This window comes from Heloderma suspectum, chromosome 5, assembly GCF_057233095.1.
Source record: "Heloderma suspectum isolate Gila_16-S chromosome 5, 16-S_ref, whole genome shotgun sequence".
NCBI classification, from domain to species: domain Eukaryota; kingdom Metazoa; phylum Chordata; class Lepidosauria; order Squamata; family Helodermatidae; genus Heloderma; species Heloderma suspectum.
The window spans coordinates 234162081-234183318 of record NC_139462.1 but is presented as its reverse complement, the minus strand read 5'-3'; the positions used below and the strand labels follow the sequence as shown (position 1 = coordinate 234183318).

The 21238-nt window shown below is 48.9% G+C and overlaps 1 protein-coding gene across 3 annotated transcripts; it reads right to left on the bottom strand.

Moving 5' to 3' along the window:
- Window positions 1–49: 49 nt before the first annotated feature.
- Window positions 50–14966, bottom strand: LOC146345386 (GTPase IMAP family member 8-like). 3 transcript variants are annotated; one of them, XM_084860078.1, is made up of 5 exons: window positions 14745–14966; window positions 11866–11928; window positions 5272–6036; window positions 2507–3250; window positions 50–881 (listed from the first exon to the last, which is right to left on the bottom strand). In XM_084860078.1, the coding sequence occupies exons 2-5, from the start codon at window positions 11906–11908 to the stop codon at window positions 802–804; spliced, it is 1632 nt and encodes a 543-aa protein (XP_084716204.1). In that variant the 5' UTR covers window positions 11909–11928; window positions 14745–14966; the 3' UTR covers window positions 50–801. The 3 variants fall into 3 exon arrangements, with proteins under 3 accessions (XP_084716204.1, XP_084716205.1, XP_084716206.1); XM_084860079.1 differs by lacking the exon at window positions 14745–14966 and adding an exon at window positions 13283–13468; XM_084860080.1 differs by lacking the exons at window positions 11866–11928; window positions 14745–14966 and adding an exon at window positions 9244–9487.
- Between the last annotated feature and the right edge of the window lie 6272 nt (window positions 14967–21238).

Here is a 21238-nt window from a genome sequence, read left to right as displayed (position 1 = left end):
CACCTGCTAAATGTCAGCAAGAGCGGCTGAATAACTGAGCCCATGAAGTGAAGGCTTGGCAAAGAAAGCTTTACTTGCTTGCAAAAGGCTCACATAAACACTGACACAACAACTGGATTTCTTTTCTGTACAAGAAGCAGCTCTGCTTAAAGTAGCAAACGCACCTCTGGCTCTGCCTTGCTAGTAGGCAGCATTCTTGGCTTGTATCCAGGGGCGCAGAATTAGCTCTGCACCCTGGGTGGCCCCTGCTCTGACGTCTCGAGCGCCCCAAGAGCAGATCAACCCACTGGTGAAATGTTCTATTGGCGTCATCTCCTGTTGCCATCACTTTTTCAACACTAACTCCCATTAACACAGACAGTGAACACCTGTAATTTGGTAAAAGCTTTTACAGAGCATCATCAGTTATGAAGTGAGGCTGAAAAAGCATGACAAAAGAACAGGGCTGCTCCCGGGATTTCCTGAGTGTTGCCATTTTAAATGTCTGACAAAGGTACAGAGGCTCACTGCCTTTCCCTGAGCCAGTCTGGTTCGCTAGCTAAAGGCCTGGATTTGAGTCTGAGTTCAAGCCCCGACTGAGCCAGGGTTTTTCTGGCTGTCCCTGGAAAGTTTCCCATCGCTCATTAACTGAAAAGAAAGTGTTGACCCATCTCGTAAGAGTGCAGCTGCATAGGCAAAGGGGATGAAGATAATAAAATATGCTGTGTGTGAACAGTGCTATACAGAGAGCATGCAGTAATGATGTGCATAGTTAAATGATCAAAAAGTAGTTCAATGATTCTGCTGTGGTGCTGCTTTCACTTATATGGGAGTGTCTTTCTGCCCCTTGCTGAACTCCATCTTCTTCATCTTCCTTGGGAGCTCATCAGAACACTGGACCTCTAGAGAGAAAGAGAGAGAACTCAGTGTTGCAAATGCCTGTTGTAAATAAATAAGTGCCTGGTGGGAAGAAGATTAGAGATGGATGAGAATTTGTTTCACTGCGATCTCGATAAGAACTTACCAAATTCGCAAAGTTCTTCATAATCAGGACAAAAAGAACTTGGGATTTTTTAAAAAACCAAATGTGGGAGAAACCAAAACTGACAAGATTCATCCATTCAGGCCCAGGTCTGTGAGTGCCTTGCCCTTAACAGTCTGGGTCGGAATCCCTGTATATTCAACCATGTTAGTGTTGAATTAGGGTTGTCGTGTCTTTTTTCTGAGAGGCACCTTGTCTTGAACAACTATATTGGAGGCAGGTAGAACATGGTCCCCGCCCCCGCCCCACGCAAACAGGTGAGAATTTCGTTTCAGTTGGGTTTTGAGAAGAATTTAATATTCAGGAGGAAAAGAACTTGAGGTTCAAAAAATGTGAATAATGGGAGGGAGCAAAACTGACAGGTTCACCCATCCCTAAGACGGGTGCCAAGAGGGGAGGGGAAGGAGGGAGTTTTGGACTGAGCAAGGCTCTGATGGTGGAAAGCAATGGAAGACTGGAAGTGGGGACTTCTAGATTTCTTTCACAAACAACCTTCCTCTAATGACTGCACACATCTTTAAGACTGGCCGAGAAGACCTGGGTTAAACTAACAGGAATGCCAGAAGTAAGTGCATGTTTGACTTCTCCACAAAATTCGCGGCTGTGTGCGACCTATAACGCCGGAAGCACAGATTTTGGAAGATGGTGCACAATCTGGCTTCCTGGGAACCTCAACATTTAAGATGTTTTTAGAAAACTTTCTAATCTTCAAGGCTGCCAAGAAAGGCCAGAGGTGTGTGGGTGCCGATGCCTTGTGACATCTCAAGTGGCAGATCAGGTGCAAGGGGTCCAGTCTGCACTGGGACTGCAGTATGTGTGTGGGGGGGAAGGGCTAAAGCCCCCTACTAGACTCCCACACCAGGGACCTTATTTGGATTAGGCTCCCTGTGCTTACTCTAGAGTAAAAATGAAAAATGTCTGCTTTGGGTCTCAGATAGGGGAAATACTGGCCTGCTGCACGACCCAAATAATGGCCCAAAAGCTACAACTCATCAGTCAGCAACTAATAGAAGCCCAGTTCGTGAACCTTCTATAACTGCTGCTCCAGTCTGAGCAAACTGACAGAAGAAGTGGCTGCTCTAGAGACGCCCTTGCCTTTGGAACCTGGCCACCTGCCTGCCTGTACCAGATTATGTCAGCTACGCCTGGCCCTTTGGACCTCCAGTTGCTGTCTGTAGATCTGATTGCCTTGGGCTACCCTCTCTGACTTGGTGCCTCCCACTGACCACCACTGTTCCCCTTGACCCGATAACAGATTCCATGCAGGCCTGACCACACAAGGCCATGACAGACAGCAAGATGGGCAAACAGCCTGTGCATAGGAAAATAAATACTGCAGCCAAAGGAAAGCAGAAACACCTTCCTGTGACCAATGAGTGGGGGTGGGGGAAGAAGTTGTCTGTTCACCCCTTGGCACAAAAAAATGTAAATGATCAACACATTTAAAAAAAACCATGAGGCAAAGAAATCTTTTCTGTAGTTTACCTCCTTCATCTGATCTCTCCATGCCTTTGGGACCCTTCTCCCAGCATCCTCTAGGCCCTTCTTCTGAATCCATTTTATCCACCTGTGGTTTCCCTTCCACTATTTTCTCTGAAGGCTTCCCAAGAGGCAGCATGTCCCAATTCTCCTGCACCATCTCCTCAATTGTGGAGAGCAGCTCCTCAGCCTGGAAGGCCTTTTCCTCTCCCGTCACATTGTTGTTGAAAGCACAGCAGCGGTTCCCACACTTCCGGACCAGATCCTGCAGGGCTTTGTTGCCTGACTGCCGTATGTACTCCTCCAGGCTTCCTGTGTCTATGTCTTCCTTGCGGGTGAACAAGACAACCATCTTCTCGGTGGCTTCCTCACCAAAGATCTCCTCCACCCTCTTCACAGCCATGTTGTCTTCCTTGGTGAAACGACCTACCTGTGTGACAAACACAAGAGCATGGGGGCCTGTCCCAAACAGAGAGAGGCATTTCTTTGTCTCCTGAGAATCCCGGGGCTCTTTCATGCTGGAGTCAAAAATCGCTGGAGTGTCAATGACAAGAATGCGCTTCCCCTTCCACTTCGCTGCCCGGACTTCACTACAGCAAGTTTTGGTCACTGGCTTTTGGGAAAGTTTGGACTCAAACTTATTTTCACCCAGAATGGTGTTTCCTGTGGCACTTTTCCCTCCTCCAGTCTTCCCGACAAGGACAATCCGTATTTCTGGATCCTCATGGAAGCAGCTGCTGTTCCCAGGCTCTGTTGGGAAGAAATCAGATCTTTTTCGCATGGTTGGAATGGCACTGTAGTTTTGTCCACACAGTCTTTTAAAATATATCCCTGCAGCATTTCCCCCTTTTGGCTGCTCCTTCCACAAGCCCACATAATGTTATATCCAATCCTTAAGATTAAAAGCAGGCAAATGCCTTGCAGCAGGGCCTTGACCAATTTCACACACTACAAGGAGGGAGAAGGGAAGCTGACAAAGATTATTTAAATATCTATAGAAGACAACAGGGTTAGGTCTTCAGGGAAGAAGCAAAAATGTTTTGCATTTATATAAATAATAAAACAGGACAGGTCATAAATTGGTGGGGGCATTGCTGTGCAGGGGCTTCCTGGTTTGGGCTCCTTTTTTCTGTTATTTTTAAAGAGGACAGACTAGCATAAGACACTTGAGCAATACAGCTGGAGAGTACCCATTCTCCTTTTTTAAAAAAAGGCAGACAAAATTTTCCCGACATGTGGGAAGCAGCTGGGTTAATCTTCATCCACAGTGTCACAAGCACTGTCCAGTGGGTGCCCGGAACGTTTACATCAGTCTAGTCTATGTAGCTCTCATGAACGTCATGGAATAGGGTGGGCTTGTCTTCATTTCCAGAGGATTTGGCCAAGATGCCAGTGGTAAGTATAGATAAGCCAAGCTGACTGTGAGGGTGGCAGACCCAAGCTGTCGGTAATTGTAGTACTGTAGTCAGGAAGAGATGCCCGAGCCACCTCCCTGCGCACTAGCCCTTTCCCAAAGAGCAAACAGGAGGAAGTGGGGTGCACAAAGTGCTGCCCATTGGAGCGAATGTATTTGGGCCGTAGGTCGCCTCCTTCTCCCTTCCCCGTTTGTTACTGTGATGTGCACCAGGACTAGCCTGAGTGCACCACCAGCCTCCCCAATTTTTTTTCTTTCCTCCCCACTCTGTCAAGCTCACCTCAAACCTTCCTTTTTCTTTCCCAAAAAGTCTTAAGGACTCTGATTTACTAAATCCCCACCACTTGACATCTTCACATTCGCAAGCCCATCCCAGGTCAGTCCAGACTGTTTCATGAATTCCCCTGTTCTTGAAGAAGCCAGGGTCTGTGTGTAGGGCTGTCGGAGAAAATGCAGCGGATACAAATGAGTTCAGATTTCTATGAACCCACGCTGCAGATTCTACAGCAGACCAGCTTTTTCTGAGTCACGTGGATTCCATGGACTTGCAGACCGGTTTTTCACTTGGGGGGGGGGGATTTGTGCTGATTTGCATTAACTAATCCACATACGCATATTTGTACATCTGAGCAAGTGTATATTCTTACTAATGCATATTCACGCTCAGGCACACTTGCGCTAATGCACACTTGCGCTAATGCGAATTAACACGAATGCAAATTAACACTAATGTGCATTAGTGCAAGTAGAACAACATTCTGGGGTGGGGGGATCCGATTCTGTCAATGAGTGGACAACGAAACGAAAAATGTCTGACAATCCATGAAACACAGATGGAATGGATTTAACAAAATCTGTACATCCCTGTCTATGTGTGAGTCATTGGATTCTTCCATTGCTGAAGTCAAAAGGTCCCTGAACAAATACGTATCTTGAGAACATGCACAAGTTTGTACATGGGTCTAGAGGAGCACATTCACTAATATTCCTTACACTTTGCTTATTGTCATGAGGAGCAGAAACAGAAGAGAGAATGCAAAATAGGCCACTATATCCACATTTCCTTCAAGGAAGATTTCATGCATGTTTACTCAGCAGGAAGCCCCACTAAATGCAATGGGATTTACTCCCAAAAAAGTGTGGATAGGATTACAGCCTTCATTATACAATAGGGACATGCCCCAGAAAGGCTTCTTTGGGATTATCCTTCTGCGTGAAAACAAAGGGACTGGTGTAACTTGGTGGGTCTCCTTAGGTATTGGGTATATGTGAGGTTAGCAGGAGGCAGACCCAACATATCCTAGAAATCTTAATTGTATTCTATCTGGAGTGATCATCTCCTGTTCTTCTTCATTACCTTCAGTTACTTTTTTAGGATGCTTCTTTTCACATTCCCCCAGAGATTCTTCTGTGCCCATTTTATCTTCCTCTAATGCCTCTTGTGACGTCTTACTCTTACTCTCCCTGGGAAGCTCCTTGAGATGTGGCTTGTCCTGATTCTCCTGCACCATCTTCTCAATAGTGGAGAGCAGCTCTTCCACTTGGATGATCATCTCCTTTCCTGTTGCTTTGTTGTTGAAAGCACAGCAACGTTTCTGACACTTCCTGACCAAATCCTGGAGGGCTTTGTTGCCTGACTGATAGACATACTCATCCAAGCTTTCCGTGTCTATGTCTTCTTTGCGGGTGAATACGACAGTCATGTACTTCGTGGCCCCATGGCCAAAGACCTCCTCCACCCTCTTCACAGCCACACTGTCTTCTTTAGTGAAGCGACCTGCCTGCGTTACAAACACCAGAGCATGGGGACCTGGCTCACACAGAGAGAAACACTTCTGGATCTCCTGGGAATGCCACGGTTCTTGAACATGGGTGTCAAACAGTGCTGGAGTGTCAACAACAAGAATTTGCTTCCCCATCCATTTTTTGGTCCGTTCCTCTCTGCTACAAGTCTGGCTCACTGGCTTTTGGGAAAGGATTGACTCAAATCTATTTTCACCCAGAATGGTGTTCCCAGTGGCACTTTTGCCTCCCCCAGTCTTCCCAACAAGGACAATCCGTAGTTCTGGGTCCTTATTGATGTAGCTGATGCCGCTCTCCTGTGCTTTGGGGGTTTCTGGCTCTGTTGGAAATAAATTAGGAAGATCCATCACTTTTGACTGGGGCATCAAGGACATAAAATCTCTGAAATGTTTTCAGTAGCAGCTCATGTATAGCACGTTGCAATAAGAAAATGAGGAGTGTCCTGGATTTTAGAAAATAGCTAATTTTACTTTATTGGACTTTCTGGGAAGACCATTGAAAAAACGGTAACCCTCCTGTCATTAAACACTATAGGATGTCTTATTGTGAAATGCAGGTGACAAATGTTAATGATAAATAATTAAGAATTTGAAAATGTAAATAAGTAAAAAGAATAGTAATTATATTAAAGGGAAGATACATAAAGTCACAAGCAGGCCCACAATGAATTCTGGGTTACTGGCATAAAAATAATAGTCAAGGTTGACCTGGATAAGAGAATTTGCTGATTTAAAGCCCTGTCATTTGGGCCAAAAAGTTATTTGAGTAATGAACATGTGAGAGACCATATTATTCCAGGTTAAAACTGTACTTACAGTTTTTCCTTATCTATTAATGAGCAAAAAAAATATTGTGTAAGGTATACACATAAAAAAGCTTGATATAGAGTTGTCTAGAAAAATGTATAGACTTAAGTTTAACTGGCAAATTTTGAGTAGGGAGTTATCTTCTCAAAGCTATAATTCAAAATAATCTTATCTAGCCTGAAAGGTGCGTGTGTGGGCCTTTTTTGTATGTTCTAATTATTAAAGAATGTTTAAAACAATGAGATAATTAAGACTGTGAGCCCTAATTTATGGGACAGTAGATAATATTAGTTTCGATTGTCACCCTGCTTATTTAACTTATATGCAGAGTACATCATGAGAAATGCCGGGTTGGATGAATCAGAGGTCGGAATTAAGATTGCTGGGAGAATTATCAACAACTTCCGATATGCAGATGATACCACCCTAATGGCAGAAAGCGAAGAGGATCTAAAGAGCCTCTTGTTGAGGGTGAAAGAGGAGAGTGCAAAAGCTGGTTTGAAACTCAACATTAAGAAAACCAAGATCATGGCATCTGGCCCCATCACTTCCTGCCATATAGAAGGGGAAGAAATGGAAGCTGTGACAGATTGTATTTTCTTGGGCTCCAAGATCACCGCAGACGGTGACTGTAGCCATGAAATTGAAAGACGCTTGCTCCTGGGGAGGAAAGCTATGGCCAACCTAGACAGCATAGTAAGAAGCAGAGACATCACCTTGCCGACAAAGGTCCGTCTAATCAAAGCTATGGTTTTCCCAGTAGTAATGTATGGCTGTGAGAGCTGGACTATAAGGAAGGCTGAGCGCCGAAGAATTGATGCTTTTGAACTGTGGTGCTGGAGAAGACTCTTACGAGTCCCCTGGACTGCAAGGAGGTCAAATCAGTCCATCCTAAAGGAAATCAACCCTGAGTGCTCATTGGAAGGACAGATACTGAAGCTGAAGCTCAAATATTTTGGCCACCTAATGCGAAGAGAAAGCTCTGTGGAAAAGACCCTGATGCTGGGAAAGACTGAAGGCAAAAGGAGAAGGGGACGGCAGAGGATGAGATGGCTAGATAGCATCACGGATGCAATGAATATGAACTTGAGCACGCTCCGGGAGAGAGCGCAGGACGGGAAGGCCTGGTGTGCTATGGTCCATGGGGTCACGAAGAGTCGGACACGACTGAACGACTGAACAACAACAACAATTACTACACAAAAACTTATCAAGATGTGCTGATTTTAGTGGGGCTGTGCACCACTTCGGCCCGAGGCCCAAACCCCAAGTTGAAACAGGCTGCTCTGGGCCATTTTGGGCCCCTTCCGAGGCGAAGCAGAGGGGGCATGAAGCCACCCGAGTGAATCAGGGGCTCTCTGAAGTGCTTCATGCTCCTCAGAGCTGCGGCACCCTGGCCCAGCCGCGCCAGCACCTCCAACTCCATTCCTGAGGTGACTCACAGGAGTCGCTGCCGCCCCCTCCACCGCTGTCACTGCCGCCACTGTCCTCGCTGCCCGCCACCACCAGCTCCTGAGCCCTGGGGCAGGAGTCGCCATTTTAAAAATGGTGACTCCCCGCAACAAGCACTGGTGTGCGCCCAGGGCTCAGGAGCTGGCGGCGGTGGGCAGCGAGGACAGTGGCAGCGACATTGGAGGCAGCAGAGGCAGCAGAGGCAGCGACAGCGGCCCAGACGGGGAGCTGGGGGTTTGCGTGGGGGAGTCAGGGCCCCCCTGAAGCGCCCCCCTGAGTCAGCCTGAAGGAAGTTGGGCCCACCTTGGAAGCCTTGATGCGGCTTCCGAGTCGGTTCGGGGGTCCCTGCACAGCCCTAAATTTTAGGATGCAGGAGCTTCTTATTGGAAGCTCACTGGGCTTGTGTACCTGTCAGCTGAGCAGCCTATTTGGCACTGGATGGGGAACTTGGTACTTGGAATGAGATCCCTCCTTTTTAAGCTATTAAGACCAGAAGTTTAAGAACAAAAAATGTGTTAATATCATTTTATGTACATTATATTTTAATATGATGCTACAAGTATATTTCTAATAAAAAATGGATCAAAAAGCTTTCCTTTTACTGATTCTTGTTAGTACAAAACCAAAATTGGATCCACCTAAAACAGTTTTGGTGTACACTTTGAAGAGTTTTGAAGAGCTATGGGTAGTTAATTGGAAGCCAAAGGCTTCCTAGATACTGGAAGTATAGACTGAAAACTCTCAGGAAAAGGCAAATCTGTAACAAGGTTAGGCAAGCATGCAGCACAGAGTCCCGGTTCTTATTTTCCAGTAAAGGCATGGCTGGTTTATAAGCCAATTATGAAAAAATATAAACCTGGAGATTCTGAAGCAACAGTAGATACACCCACCCTCCCACAAATCCTGCTTCTGAAGTTGGAGTGTTACTCTGCCCCCTGCTCCAGAACAGAGCATGTCCTCCAGATCCAGATCCAAGCTCCCACCTATTGCCAGAGCTTAACTGAGAGCTTCATGGCAGAGGCAGGAAAAGTTTCTTTCTTGTTTCCTACCCAAACAAAGATGCTGGTCTTAAGTGGCCTTCAGTCATTATGTGGTGTTACTGCATAGGCCAAGCCTACAGAAGTGTGAGCTTCTGTGTAGAGTAGACCCCTGGTGATCTGCGCATTTTATTAGCTTTTCCCCCATGAATCCCATCTTTCTTGCCTACAGTTCCCCAGATGTCCAGGCAGGGTTGAAGCATGGGGGGCGGGGGGGAGGGTGCACTTTACCTCGGTCCAGGGCCAGATCTACGTGGAAAAAGAATGAGAAGCGCTTTCTGGTTACATCCAGGTTTTCATGAAATCACTTTGGTCCATCAGGGGCACACGAAGCAAGAAAAGCAGAGTATACACTACCTAAACCCCCACTTTCACGGGTCACAGAGCACCTGAAAAAACCCATACTTCCGGGTTGGGTGGGTAGAGCAGAACTGAATGTCATCAACCTGGTGGGTGCTGCTCAGCGAATGAGAGAAGCTTGTTCCCTGCCGCTGCCCAGGCTCACCTGCTCAGGGGAAGTTTGCTGGAAGGGCTGAATTAAGCCCCTGTAGTTCACCCCACACCTCTCCCCTCTCACCCACCAGAGGAATAGTGTAAAAGATTAAGATTAAAACTGGGTTTATATGAATGGGAAAACAGGCTCCATTCTGTGAATTGGTAAAGCTGCTACTGTGGTATTCTAACCGATCGGAACAGCCAAACTGTGTTTTTTTGCTATGTGATCTCAATGTGTAAAGCAGCTTGTGAATGCTTGTGAATGGGAAGCAGTGCTAAGGGGGGAGAAGCCTGTGCCCAAAAGCACGACTGCAAATGTAAAGGAGCTACTTCACTATTCTGAATTATGGAAACAGGGCTACTCTGATACCATGAATGGGAAAAAGAGGCTATTCTGAATGTCTGAAATTGCCAAGAGGCGTTACTGCCTTTCATAGCTCCATAACAGCAGAGCTTTGAAGCAACAAGCTTGCCTACCCCCCCACCCCTTATGCTTGAGGACCTCTCAACAATGAAGGGAGGAAACTGCCAAGAGGCAGGGAGGCGAGAGGAGGGGGAAAGAGGAGAGGGTGCAGCATTCACATCCCCACCCCTAGCCAAATTATTAGCCAACTGTTCAGGACGAGGGTCTTCCAATCCCCGCCCTCTGTCGGTGGTGTAAATGCTGGAAACAAAGGCAGCCAGGAGGTCTGAATGCTCCTAGGGGAACCCCGGCTGTGCTCCCCAAAGCAGCCGCCGCCGCCGCCACAACAACGAAACTGGCAGCGGAGGAGAGGCGGAGCTGGTGGAGACTTCTGCACACATTTGCTGATCTGGAAATTTAGATTTCCCTGCCCCCTCTCTGCTCCCGTACTCAGCAAAGCACAAGTCAAGGCAGTGAGTTACTTCAGAGCAGCCATAGCCTCGTGCCCACCCTCCCAAGATGCAAATGGGGGAAGACCTGCGTCCCTGAAGCGCAGGAAATAAGGAAATGTGGGGGATGCTCCACCCCTTGACCAAAGGTCACCGCCAGGCACAGGCACACCCTAGGCACGCCCAGCATGCAGGACTGAATTTGGGTGAATGGGGCACACTGCAGCTGAAGTGCGCAGCAGCCACATTGAAGGGAAAATACGCACTGACACGACTTTCAGAAAATGCGCATGTCCGAGGGGGAAGCTGCGGGGTGGCGATGACATCATGTGTCGCGAACGACCCTAAAGTGCTCTCCCTCCACACTAAATGACACATGTAGATGACCCCAGAGATGCTGGGGGACCCAACCCAAAGGGAAAAAATGGGGCCACACTCTAGATCTGGGTAGGCTACTTGTGGGCGTGCAAATATTTTGGCTTATAACTCCCATCAGCCTTAGCCAGCATCAATTGTGAGGGATGAAGGGAGTTGCAGCAGGTCAAAACATCTGGAGGACCAGAAGCTGCCGACACGGCTCTCTATCTGTGTACCGAGGGCCCAGATCTTGTGAAATGTATGGGGCAAAATCAGAAGCAGGGTTGCTACTGCTCAGGCTGGGCGCTGGGTCTCATCTGTTGTTCTGGCTGAGAAAAGAGGGATTACGCAGACTGCAACTCAACAAAAATAGCACATCTAGCATCAGATGCTATGTCTCTGTGTATTTTAAAATATGCGTACCGTAACTCTTAAAAATAAAATTAGAAATTACTTCCACTTAAAGACTCATTAATCACCTGTATTAGAGATGGGGGGGAAATGCCTCCCCACCCCCACCCCACCCAGTCCGAGGTCTCCTGCAACACGTAGCTCTGTTCTCTTGCTACAGCCATCTCAGAAGTGCTGTTCTCTCTGCAATAGACCTTCTGGGCTAAGGAAGGATTTTTGATCTGGAGGGTGGTGGGTCGAAAGCCCTGCCATTGGGCAATGGACTGGAGCGCCAAGGCCCTTCCGATGCTGTGCTCCTCTGCCTGGACATGTCTTGGCAATGCAGATGCTTTCACTTGGCCAAGGAACAGAGCAGAGGCGAGCAGCACCACTGTTTCACACTTCCACGCTCTTCTCTCCAACGGAAAGGGACACAAAGCAAAATGGGTTTACTCCATGTACATCAGGAGTAGGGCAAGTGGGTGTCCTCCTCATGTTGGGACTACCACTCCCACAATCCCTGACCATCAGCAATGCTGGGGCTAATGGGAGTTGTAGTCCAGAACCTCTGGAGAGCACCAAGCTACCTTGCCCTGGTGTATGTCATGTTTTGCATACAAGCCAGTGTTTACACTGAAACAATTCAAGCAGATTCATGGGGTCACCCTGCCCTTCTCACCTATGGGCCAGGCATGATACAGCCGCCTTCACCCTTGTCACGTGATTCCTTTAAGGAGAGGGTCTGGAGGAGGCGCTTACCTTTCTTTTTGGAGGAAGCCGTTTTCTCTTTCTGTTTCTTCATGACCCAGAAAAATGGCAGAACTGGAAAAGAATCAGAAAATGAAGTGAGGTGGCTCTCGTCTTACCACGTGAATGGGCAAGGCCATAGCTGGGTTAGTGTCACACCAGGAAACTGTATCTGAGGTGTTTCTACCTGCGGTGGTCCCATAAAATGAAAGATAAAGTCAGATCGGCTACTGAACTTTCAAGCTCAGCAGTCCTATGTCTGCGCTCAGGGCTCGGAGTGAGTGTGACATGGATTCTTCTCAACGGCCAGGCTGGGGGCTCCTGGAGGGGGCGGGGGGCAGAGGCGTCGACAGAGCTGGAGGCTGTCCAGCGAGTGATCTCAGACTTCAGCCGTGTTTCCTCAGTGCTGAAGAAAATGCGCCCAGAAGAACATACCCAGAGGCGCTGCGTCCATTCCAAGACTGGCTCCTGCGGGCCGGACTTTGTCACTCGAGCCAGGCGGGGCGCCGGGCCTCTTTCAGCCTGAGGGCCAAATTCCAGTTCTGGGAGGCTCCCTGGGGCACATTCTGGAGGTGGGCGGGGCCCAAACACCCAAAATGCCAGCACATTCCCGCGGAAAGCGCCCCTGCCAGCCCCCGACACTTAAAAGAGGCCTTCCAGCCCCTCTGAATGGGGGGACCACATCAAAGCCAGGCAACCATCAACTGATCAGTGGCTGGGGAAGGGCCAAGCCTTCCCTGGGAAACCCCCAAAGGCAAGGCCGGGGCCTCGGGTGTTGCACCCCTGCCCTACCGAGGCAGGAAGTCATCATGCGCGCCCCCTGCCCAGGAGGAACCAGTGGCAAGCCTCGGTGCGCAGAGCCAGAAAGTCCTTTCTTGGAAAGCAGCAGTTCCACCGCTTGCCACATGGGGCAGAAGCAGCAGCCCGTGGCCACCGGGGAGTGCGCGCCCCGCGCCCCATCCTGCTCCCTGTCCGACGGACGGCGGCTCGGCCTGCTTTTTGCCCTGAAGAGGACATGCAAGGCAGCAGCCTGTCAGGAACCCGGGCTCCCTGGCCGGCTCCTTACCCCCAGCCCCAGGTTTCATGACAGAAGGGGAGACATCTACAGGGCTGAGGGGAAGGTGGTCAGGAAGACACGCACAAAGGCGTTTCTGGCAGTAACAAGGCTCCTCTCTTGCGCAGTTTTGACAGGATTATGGTCTTTCCTGCCCCTTCAGCCTCGGGCCCTGCCTGCCTTGCCCCTCTTAGCCTCCACTCCACCCCGGGCTTGGCAATCCATCACTTCCCGCCCTCTTTCCAACCAGATAACCGTCCATGAAGACAGCTCAAGACCCCAACATTTGACAAAGTGGGAATAATCCAAATCAAACTTTTGGAAAGAGGGCAAGAGACCTTGGCCCTGAAAGGAGAGACTAGGAAGCAATGGTACCTTCTCTACGTCTTCTTGGGTGCTGGAAGGACACAGCAGCGTTTGACGATCCCCTCTGCTTCGGGTGTTTATGTATCCCCCTTATGTGGAGAGCTGGCGTCTCCACTGTGCAGATGAAAATAGACTGGGGGTGGGGGATCAGCTCCAACTCTACTCCCCCGCCACCTGCCCCTGCATCTCTCTCTTGCTGGCAAGCCACCAGAGCACCATCCGAGAGTCCAGAACGGTTCCTCGGACGTGTTTTGTATTTCTATTGGCTAGAGGGGAGCTGCCCCGTCAAAATGAAACTGTCGTATGGCTGTTAAATTCAGCCGCATTTGATCTCCCCCTGCACTTGGAGAAGCACCCGAGAGCCTCAGACAGCGCCTGGACAGGCAGACAAGGAGCCCCACGCAGCAGGTTGGTGCTTGGCTGGCGGGCTTCTTCTGCACTCGTGTGGCAGGGCAGAACGTGGCCTCATTGAAGCGACTGGGCTTCAAGGATGCCCAACCCTGAGGTGGCCTATGGCCAAGAGCCTGACCCTAATTGGCTTTCTGGGGGGGCTGGCACCTTTTTTTTTTAAAGTATGCTCAGGATGAAAAAGGCAGAGAACAAAAGATTGCAGACTGTACTTTATTTATTTGTATTTATTTACAACATTTGTATCCCACTTCCATATCTAAAACAGATTATGGTGAACATAAGAAGTAAAAAATGAAAAAGATAAAAATCAAAACACCATTTTTAAAATTGTTCTTTTAAAAACAGAATGCCAATAAAAACTGTGCCTGGTTAGTTAAGGAAGGCTTCCTGGAAAAGAGCTGTTTTCAGGAGGCGCTGAAAACAGGACAGTCTTGGTGCCCGCCTAACCTCCAGGGGCAGGGAGTTCCAAAGAAAGGGGGATGCCACGCTGAAGCCTCTTCTCCTGGTGGACTCCAATAGGGCCATGGCCCATGTGGAACCAGCAGGAGCAGGCCCTCGGATGACCTCAGCGACCAGGCAGGTTGGTAAGGGAGGAGGCGCTCTCTCAGCTCTCCTGGTCCCAAGTGGTTTAGGGCTTTGTACACTAGCACCGCAACCTTCAACCTGGCTGGTAGCAAATAGGAAGCTATTGGCAGGAACTTGGACTTTCTTCACCATCATCACAATGATACCAGCAGCAGTTTAGCAGCAACGTCTGTGGGGGTTCCAGCCAAGGAACAGGTAACCCGAGAGGTGCACACCAGGATCCCTTGCAGAGCCTCAGATCCTGAAGGGAGGGGCGTGTCTAATGAAGCGCTCCTGTCAAGGTGCACCAAAAAGGAGACCTTAAACAGAAAATTCAGCACCAGAGAATCTCAGCTTTCCTTTTCTTTTTTTCTTTAAAAAATGATAAGCAAGTAAAATTTTAATCCCTCAAAATGTAAATATAGGCTTGAAAAGTGTATGGAAAATGCCTGGTAATGCCTCATGGTCAGAATAGGGATGTACGAAAATCACTTACCTTTCGGGGATTATGCTGATGGGGGGGGAGGCGTTCCGTCCCTCCCCCCGGAATCCTCGCCGGGGGGGGAGGCGCTCCATTCCTCCCCCCCCGGAATCCTGGCCAGCTGGCTGTGCTCCGCAGTGCTTCTGCGGAGCCACCGGCTGGCTCCGCCAGCAGCCGGACATCTGGCCGCTGGCTAGCAGGGACGCAAATGGCGGCGGCCGTAGCCACCGCCGTTTGCGTCCCTGCAGTCAGCCGTGATAGGCTACGTAAATGTTTACGTAGCCTATCACAGCTGACTTAAAAAACAAACAAACACCGCCTACGCAAATGGGTGTTGTTGTTTTTTTTAAAGTCAGCCATGATAGGCTACGTAAACATTTACGTAGCCTATCACGGTGTTTTTTAAAAATCTAGCCGCGATAGGCTACGTAAATCTTTACGTAGCCTATCACGTTTTTTTGTTTTTGTTTTAACCTGGAAATGGCGGTGGCGGCAGCTGGTCGGAAGACCGGCTGCTGCCGCCGCTACCACCAAACCGCTGCCAGAGCCGCCGCCGCCAGGAAGATCCGCCCAAGGTAAGTCCCGTCCCGGGGGGGGCGGGCTGTTCTGCCACCGATTTCGGGGGGCCGAATGCCAGCGCATTCACGGATCTCCCCGAGATCCGTGGTGGAACTTTCGTACATCTCTAGGTCAGAACAGCTTGAATTGCAGTTGTGGGTGGGGGCAGCTTCTTCCTCGCCCTCCATAGATCTTTGACCCTCTATATACATAGCACAAACCAAAGACATATGCAAAATAAGCGCAGATGTAAAATGTGACCCACGTATATTTTTTGTATTTATATATAAAAATTATAACTTGCATTTTCCTCTCCAAATGTAAAACACATAACAAAAACACACAGAAACAAAATAATCAAATAAATTAAAATACAATAAATGCAATGGAATAATAAATGCACCAAAGCTAAACAGCCTGAAAGCTTACCAAGAGAGTCAGAAATATATATATATTTTAAAATCACAATCTAATCAGTAATAAAATCAAAAGCTAGTTGGCTTAGCAAATGGTGGTGGAACACAGACACAGAGAACAATAATCTAACAGGGAGTTACACACACAGGGATAACTCACACAAGTACTATGTTGTTTCTTATAACCAAATGTTAATGTCTTTATACACCGCCCTCGTCTTGCGTCTTGTTGAGCATGTGGCAATACGTTTGTGAGTGTGGGGTTCTGCATATTTTAACCATGGGTTACAACAGCTGGATGTCAAGAATGACAAACTCTGGACCAGTGTCCCTTCCCAAAAAGCCGATATTGAAGTTTGGGAAGAGAAGGCTTGACACTCTTTTCCCTTCTAAGGAAGAGAGATTTCTCAGTTACATATGTTGTGTGTTAAAATAGATCTGCATTCCATCTCCATGCCAGAACTCCTCAGTGAATGATGTGGATTTACTTTGCTGTCTGCTCCACACTGACACAGCAATTAGTATTCCACTCTGTGACGCAGCACCCTCTCCCCAAACGTCCTTCAGAGCACTGTGTGTTTAATCTGCTCTCGCATAAATCTTTCTAACTTTTTTTAGGCTAAAATATCAGCATTATATCAGCACTATTACCCAACAATACCAGATTTTCCCTGGACCGTCTTGTGATCCAAATCTCTCACTTCAATCTCCTGTAGTTTGTAAGACTCCCTTGGTTATCCTGAGATGATAACCCATATACTGGTTTCAATCTCTGGTGTTTATGTGATCAAAGAGAAGCCGAAGTTTGGGGGAGGCCTGTGGGGTAATGGCTGGGAGATGTTGACTTTTGACTGTCATCTCCGGCTGAACATCAGGAAAAACTACCTGACTGTTAGAGCAATACGACAATGGGACCAATTCCCTAGGGAGGTGGTGGGCTCTCCCACGCTGGAGGCATTCAAGACGAGGCTGGACAGCCATCTGCCAGGGATGCTCTGACTTGGATTCCTGCATTGAGCGGGGGGTTGGACTCGATGGCCTTGTAGGCCCCTCCGAACCCTACTATTCTATTCTATGATCTGCTGGGTGGTCCTTAGATCAGGATTGAAAATGCACTCTAAATGGGAATATCTTTATCTGGACTACATCCTCTGTAAATTGTAGGATGTACACTTTCAGCAGACACAGGACTCTTCTCTAAGCTAGATGTTAAGACAAAAAGAAAGGGGAAGTAAACAATTCATAATAATACTTAGTATAGTACAGTCCTATCCTCAACTTACACCAGATGGACAATATAAGGGTATCTACTAAATCATCTACAGTGGTGCAATGCCTTGTTATGATGATGTAGTGAAGTTATACGATAAGGAAAGTTCAGACAACGGCCTCCCTCCAGTAAATTCAGTGAACATGTGGGGGGGCAAGACTGTGCCTGCGACCCATATCCCCAAGACAGACTGCCTGCTGCCCACACACCCCAGCAGACATGTTCAGTGGGAGCGTGAAAGGGGGCAAGGCATGCCCAGACGTACGTGCAGACGGCTCCTCCACACGAACAGGGCCCCACTTGCACAGGGTTCTCTCTGGCACAGAGGAGCCCTGGGTAAGTGCCTCTGTATGGGCGTAGCCCCCCTTCTGCGCCAATGCCAAGTGTGAAAGCACTAGCAGCCCGTGGGCACATTGGCACCAGGGCGCACGGCTGGGCCCTCTCCCCAGCCTGGCAGTAACTGGAGGGGAGGGGTAGATGTGGCCTCTGAGAGATCAGTTCTTGTCAAAAATGAACAGAAACACATTTCTCACCCATCCTTAGCAGCAGGCCCTCCTTTTACTCCCCCCCCCGCTTCCTTCTAAAAAGGTTTTTCTCGGTGCTGACAGCTCTGGGAGCAGTAGAGTCCTTGGTCCACCATCCCCCGCCCTGCCCTGAAGGCCCCTGGAATTCTGCTGCGTTGTGACCAAGCGTCATGCTGAATCTGAAGGGGCTTCTGGGAAATAAGAAGAGGCCTCCAGCTGTGGGGAGAAGCTCCCACCCCCACCGCTGCTGCTGCTACTGGTTATTTTTTAAGGGGGAGAAGGAAATGGAAGAGCTGCTGCCGGAGGGCACAAAACTTCGGGGGTATTCTGCTGGGCTCTCCCCAAAATGGATGAAATGCCCTCCCCATCTTCCCCAATTTTGGAGGGCAGGATTTCTGCTCAGGACCAGGGAGAGGGAGAAATTGAACCAGCTCACACATTAATGCGAACACACCTAATTTTGCACTTTCAAACCAACATGCGCACTGAAATTCAGTTATACTTCAAAATTCACACGCCTCTAAAGTTTGCAGTGATGTTCTCCAATCAAAAATGTGTACAAAGGAAAGGCAAAAGTCCATACGTTCACGAAAATAATGTTACAAAAGGAAAATTGCTTCCAAAAATGTTTATATTTGGCAAAATTCCATATAAAGATGCACGTATTTTGAGACAAGTGCACAAAAAATGCTTAGGAATTTTCATGCAAGCTGTCAAAGTTTGGGACAAACTAAACCTAAGTTTGGAATACTGAAAGATGGACAGGAGGGAGAGTGCTGCCCTGGCTCATTCTTCTGGACCTCTCAGTGACCTTTGATACCATTGGCTCTGGTTTCCTTCTGGCTAGTAAGCAGAGGGCCTTTTCAGTGGTGGCACCCTGTTTGAGGAATGTTCTCCCCAGAGAGTCTCACTTGGTGCCCACGTTGTGGTCTTTCCAGCACTTGGTGGAGACCTTTTTATTTTCTCGGGCAATTTATGCACTGTTTTTAGTGTCTTTATTCTGCTGGCAGTTTTAATTTGGTTTTATGATGCTATAACGGTTTTATTCTCCACTGCTGTTTTTATCTTGGTTTTATTCTGCATTGTTTTACTGTTTGTATCTTGTTTTTAATGCATACCACCCAGAGAACTTTGGTTATTGGGTCATGTAAAAGAACAATAAATAAAGATGTTGTTGCAAGGGCTGGATGCACGCGGTCTCGTCTGATCTCGGAAGCTAAGCAGGGTCAGCCCTGGTACTTGGATGGGAGACAGCCTGGGAATCAGCCTTCCTATATGGAGCAGGGGGTTGGGCTCGATGGTCTTGTAGGCCCCTTCCAACCCTACTATTCTGATTCCTGACTGAAAAACTTCCTGACTGTCAGAGCAATACGACAATGGAACCAATTCCCCAGGGAGGTGGTGGGCTCTCCCCCACTGGAGGCGTTCAAGACGAGGCTGGACAGAGATGCTCTGACCTGGATTCCTGCACTGAGCAGGGGGTTGGACTCGATGGCCTTGTAGGCCCCTTCCAACCCTACTATTCTATGATTCTATGAATACATTCTCTGTGCAATGGGAATGGGAGTTATTGTGTTGGGGTAGTTCCATTCCTCTCAATGGAGGGAAGGAAATAGTGGGTTCCCCGAAACCTCTGTTTGGGGCTGGTTGCTTTTAACTTGTTCAGAAATGCTCTGGAGCTAGGAGTATGGACTGGATTGCCCAGGTTTGTGGTTGACCCTAACTTATCCAGGTTGGTGAAAAGTCAAGCGAACTGCAAAGAGCTTGAAAAGAACGTCTGGACTTGGTGAATGAGCAACAAAACGGGGAGCGTAATTCAGTGGGTGTAACTGGAAAGTGATGCATGCTGGGGTAACATACCCTAACTTTACATGTACATTTGCCCTACTCTGGCACTACTATAAGTGGGGAAACTCACCATGTGAGCTGGGATGGGGCCCCGCCCGCCGCCATCACATTCTCATGCAGCCCCGCCCATAGACTTCAATGTGTGCTGTGCGAAGCCTGCAGTGGGGAGGGCTTTGCGCATGCAGCTGAATGCGCAGCGGCTCCACGCAGTTTGGAACCCTGTGCAATCTGTCCCAGCTCACTTGGTGAGTTTCACCACTCATTGTGATGCCTGTATGGGCCACACCAATGGGATCTGATCTGGTGATGACTACGCAGGAAGGAGACCTGGGAGAGCTCAATGCAAGCATCAAATCAGTGTTGAAAGGGAAATTTTATTCTTGGGATAATTCGGAAAGAGATTGGAAACAGACCTGCTACTATCTTAATGCCCTTGTTGTTGCTGTTGTTGCTGTTGTTGAAAACTTGTTTTGGATCAAGCTGGTGGCTGCGTTACAGAAGGCGAGGGCTGTGGCCTTCGTGGGGACTGGCTGTGCACGGCCCGTGCTGAAGCTCAGTGGAGGGCTGAGCTGGGCTCCTAGTGATCAGGGGAGTCCTGCTGATTGCGGGCCGACTTGCATGGCTACCGCTCTCCCCCAATCTTCACACCACTTCCCCCCCCCGCCTCTTCTCTGCTACTTGCTAGTTGTCAGAGAACTTTTGGCCTGAATTTGTGGGAGAGGAGCAGAGTCGAAATGAGCCCCTGAAACTGGGGGCAATATTTTGAAGGGTCCATCGGGGGTGGGCTTATCATTGGCAGCAAGGTGCTAGCAGGGTCTTAGGGAGTGCGCCTTCCCTTCGATCGAAGAGGGATGGACGGACTCGCCTGCATCTGGGTCATGGGTCGCTGGCCGAGCTGCCGCCACCGCCCGCTTGCTGCGCCGTGCAAGGCCCTTGATGGCTCGGGGAGTGACCGGCAAGCGCAGCAGGGCACCTGATCCTTCCCTGAGCTGCAGGTTGCATAGGAATGGCGACTCTGGTCTTTCTGGAACAGCAGTGTTACACAGGTTGCAGCTGTAAAGGGGAGATCTACGCAACTTTACAGACGTGAATGGCCCAACGAGTGCTGTGGGGTCCGTGAATGGGGGCCAGGGGGCTGGGGGGGGGAGTCCATTGGAGTCCACTCCTGTAGCATGTGCCTGTGACCTTCCTATGATCAAAGCAGGAATCCAAAGCAAGTGGCCCACCTCAGAAACATCTAGAATCCAAAATGACTCGGGTCTGAGGCAGGGAGGTGCTAAAGCACTGGAACCAGTTTGGAGCTCTGAAGGGGTGTTTTTGCTTTTTCGGGCCCATTTGGAACAGTTGTGACACTTCCCTCAAGCTGTCCATAACTGGAAGACGCCCGGCACAGAGGAGGAAATGGCAGAGGAGTTTTGGTCATTCTGTGACTGACAGCAGCAGCTGAATGCCTTTCCCTGGGGGCCTCCTGTCCAGTCTCAGTCACAGTGCCTCTGGGAGGGATGTGAAGGGAGCTGATATCTGTTCTTGGTGCCTGTGTCTGCCTGGCAGCCATGCTCAGGGCTTTCAATAATGTCTGTTTAATTCAGGCGTGGGCAGCTTTAGGCATTCCCGGGACCAATTTCCACCTTCTGGGGGACACCGCTGAAATTTGGTGGCGTGGCAGCAGCAGCTACAAACCAATCAATGGTTTGCCACTGAATTTCAGCACCGTGATATGATAGAGGCTGAAAAGGGTCAAATTTAGCTTGTTTTAAAGCTACATTTGGTCCTTTTCGGCCACTGTCGTGTCATCATGCCACCCAAATTTGTCAGCAAACCACAAACTGTATTTTTGCTACCACCATCATGCCATCAGATTTTAGCAGCTGTGGCAGGGCAGTGGGGCTGCAT

Excerpts from the sequence above, each read along its gene's own strand:
- LOC146345386 (XM_084860078.1), bottom strand. The coding sequence starts at position 11,908 with ATGAAGAAACAGAAAGAGAAAACGGCTTCCTCCAAAAAGAAAG. Across the intron at positions 3,251-5,271 it reads TCCTAAAAAAGTAACTGAAG|AGCCTGGGAACAGCAGCTGC; the intron begins GTAATGAAGAAG and ends TCTTCCCAACAG. Across the intron at positions 882-2,506 it reads GGAGAGATCAGATGAAGGAG|AGGTCCAGTGTTCTGATGAG; the intron begins GTAAACTACAGA and ends CTTTCTCTCTAG.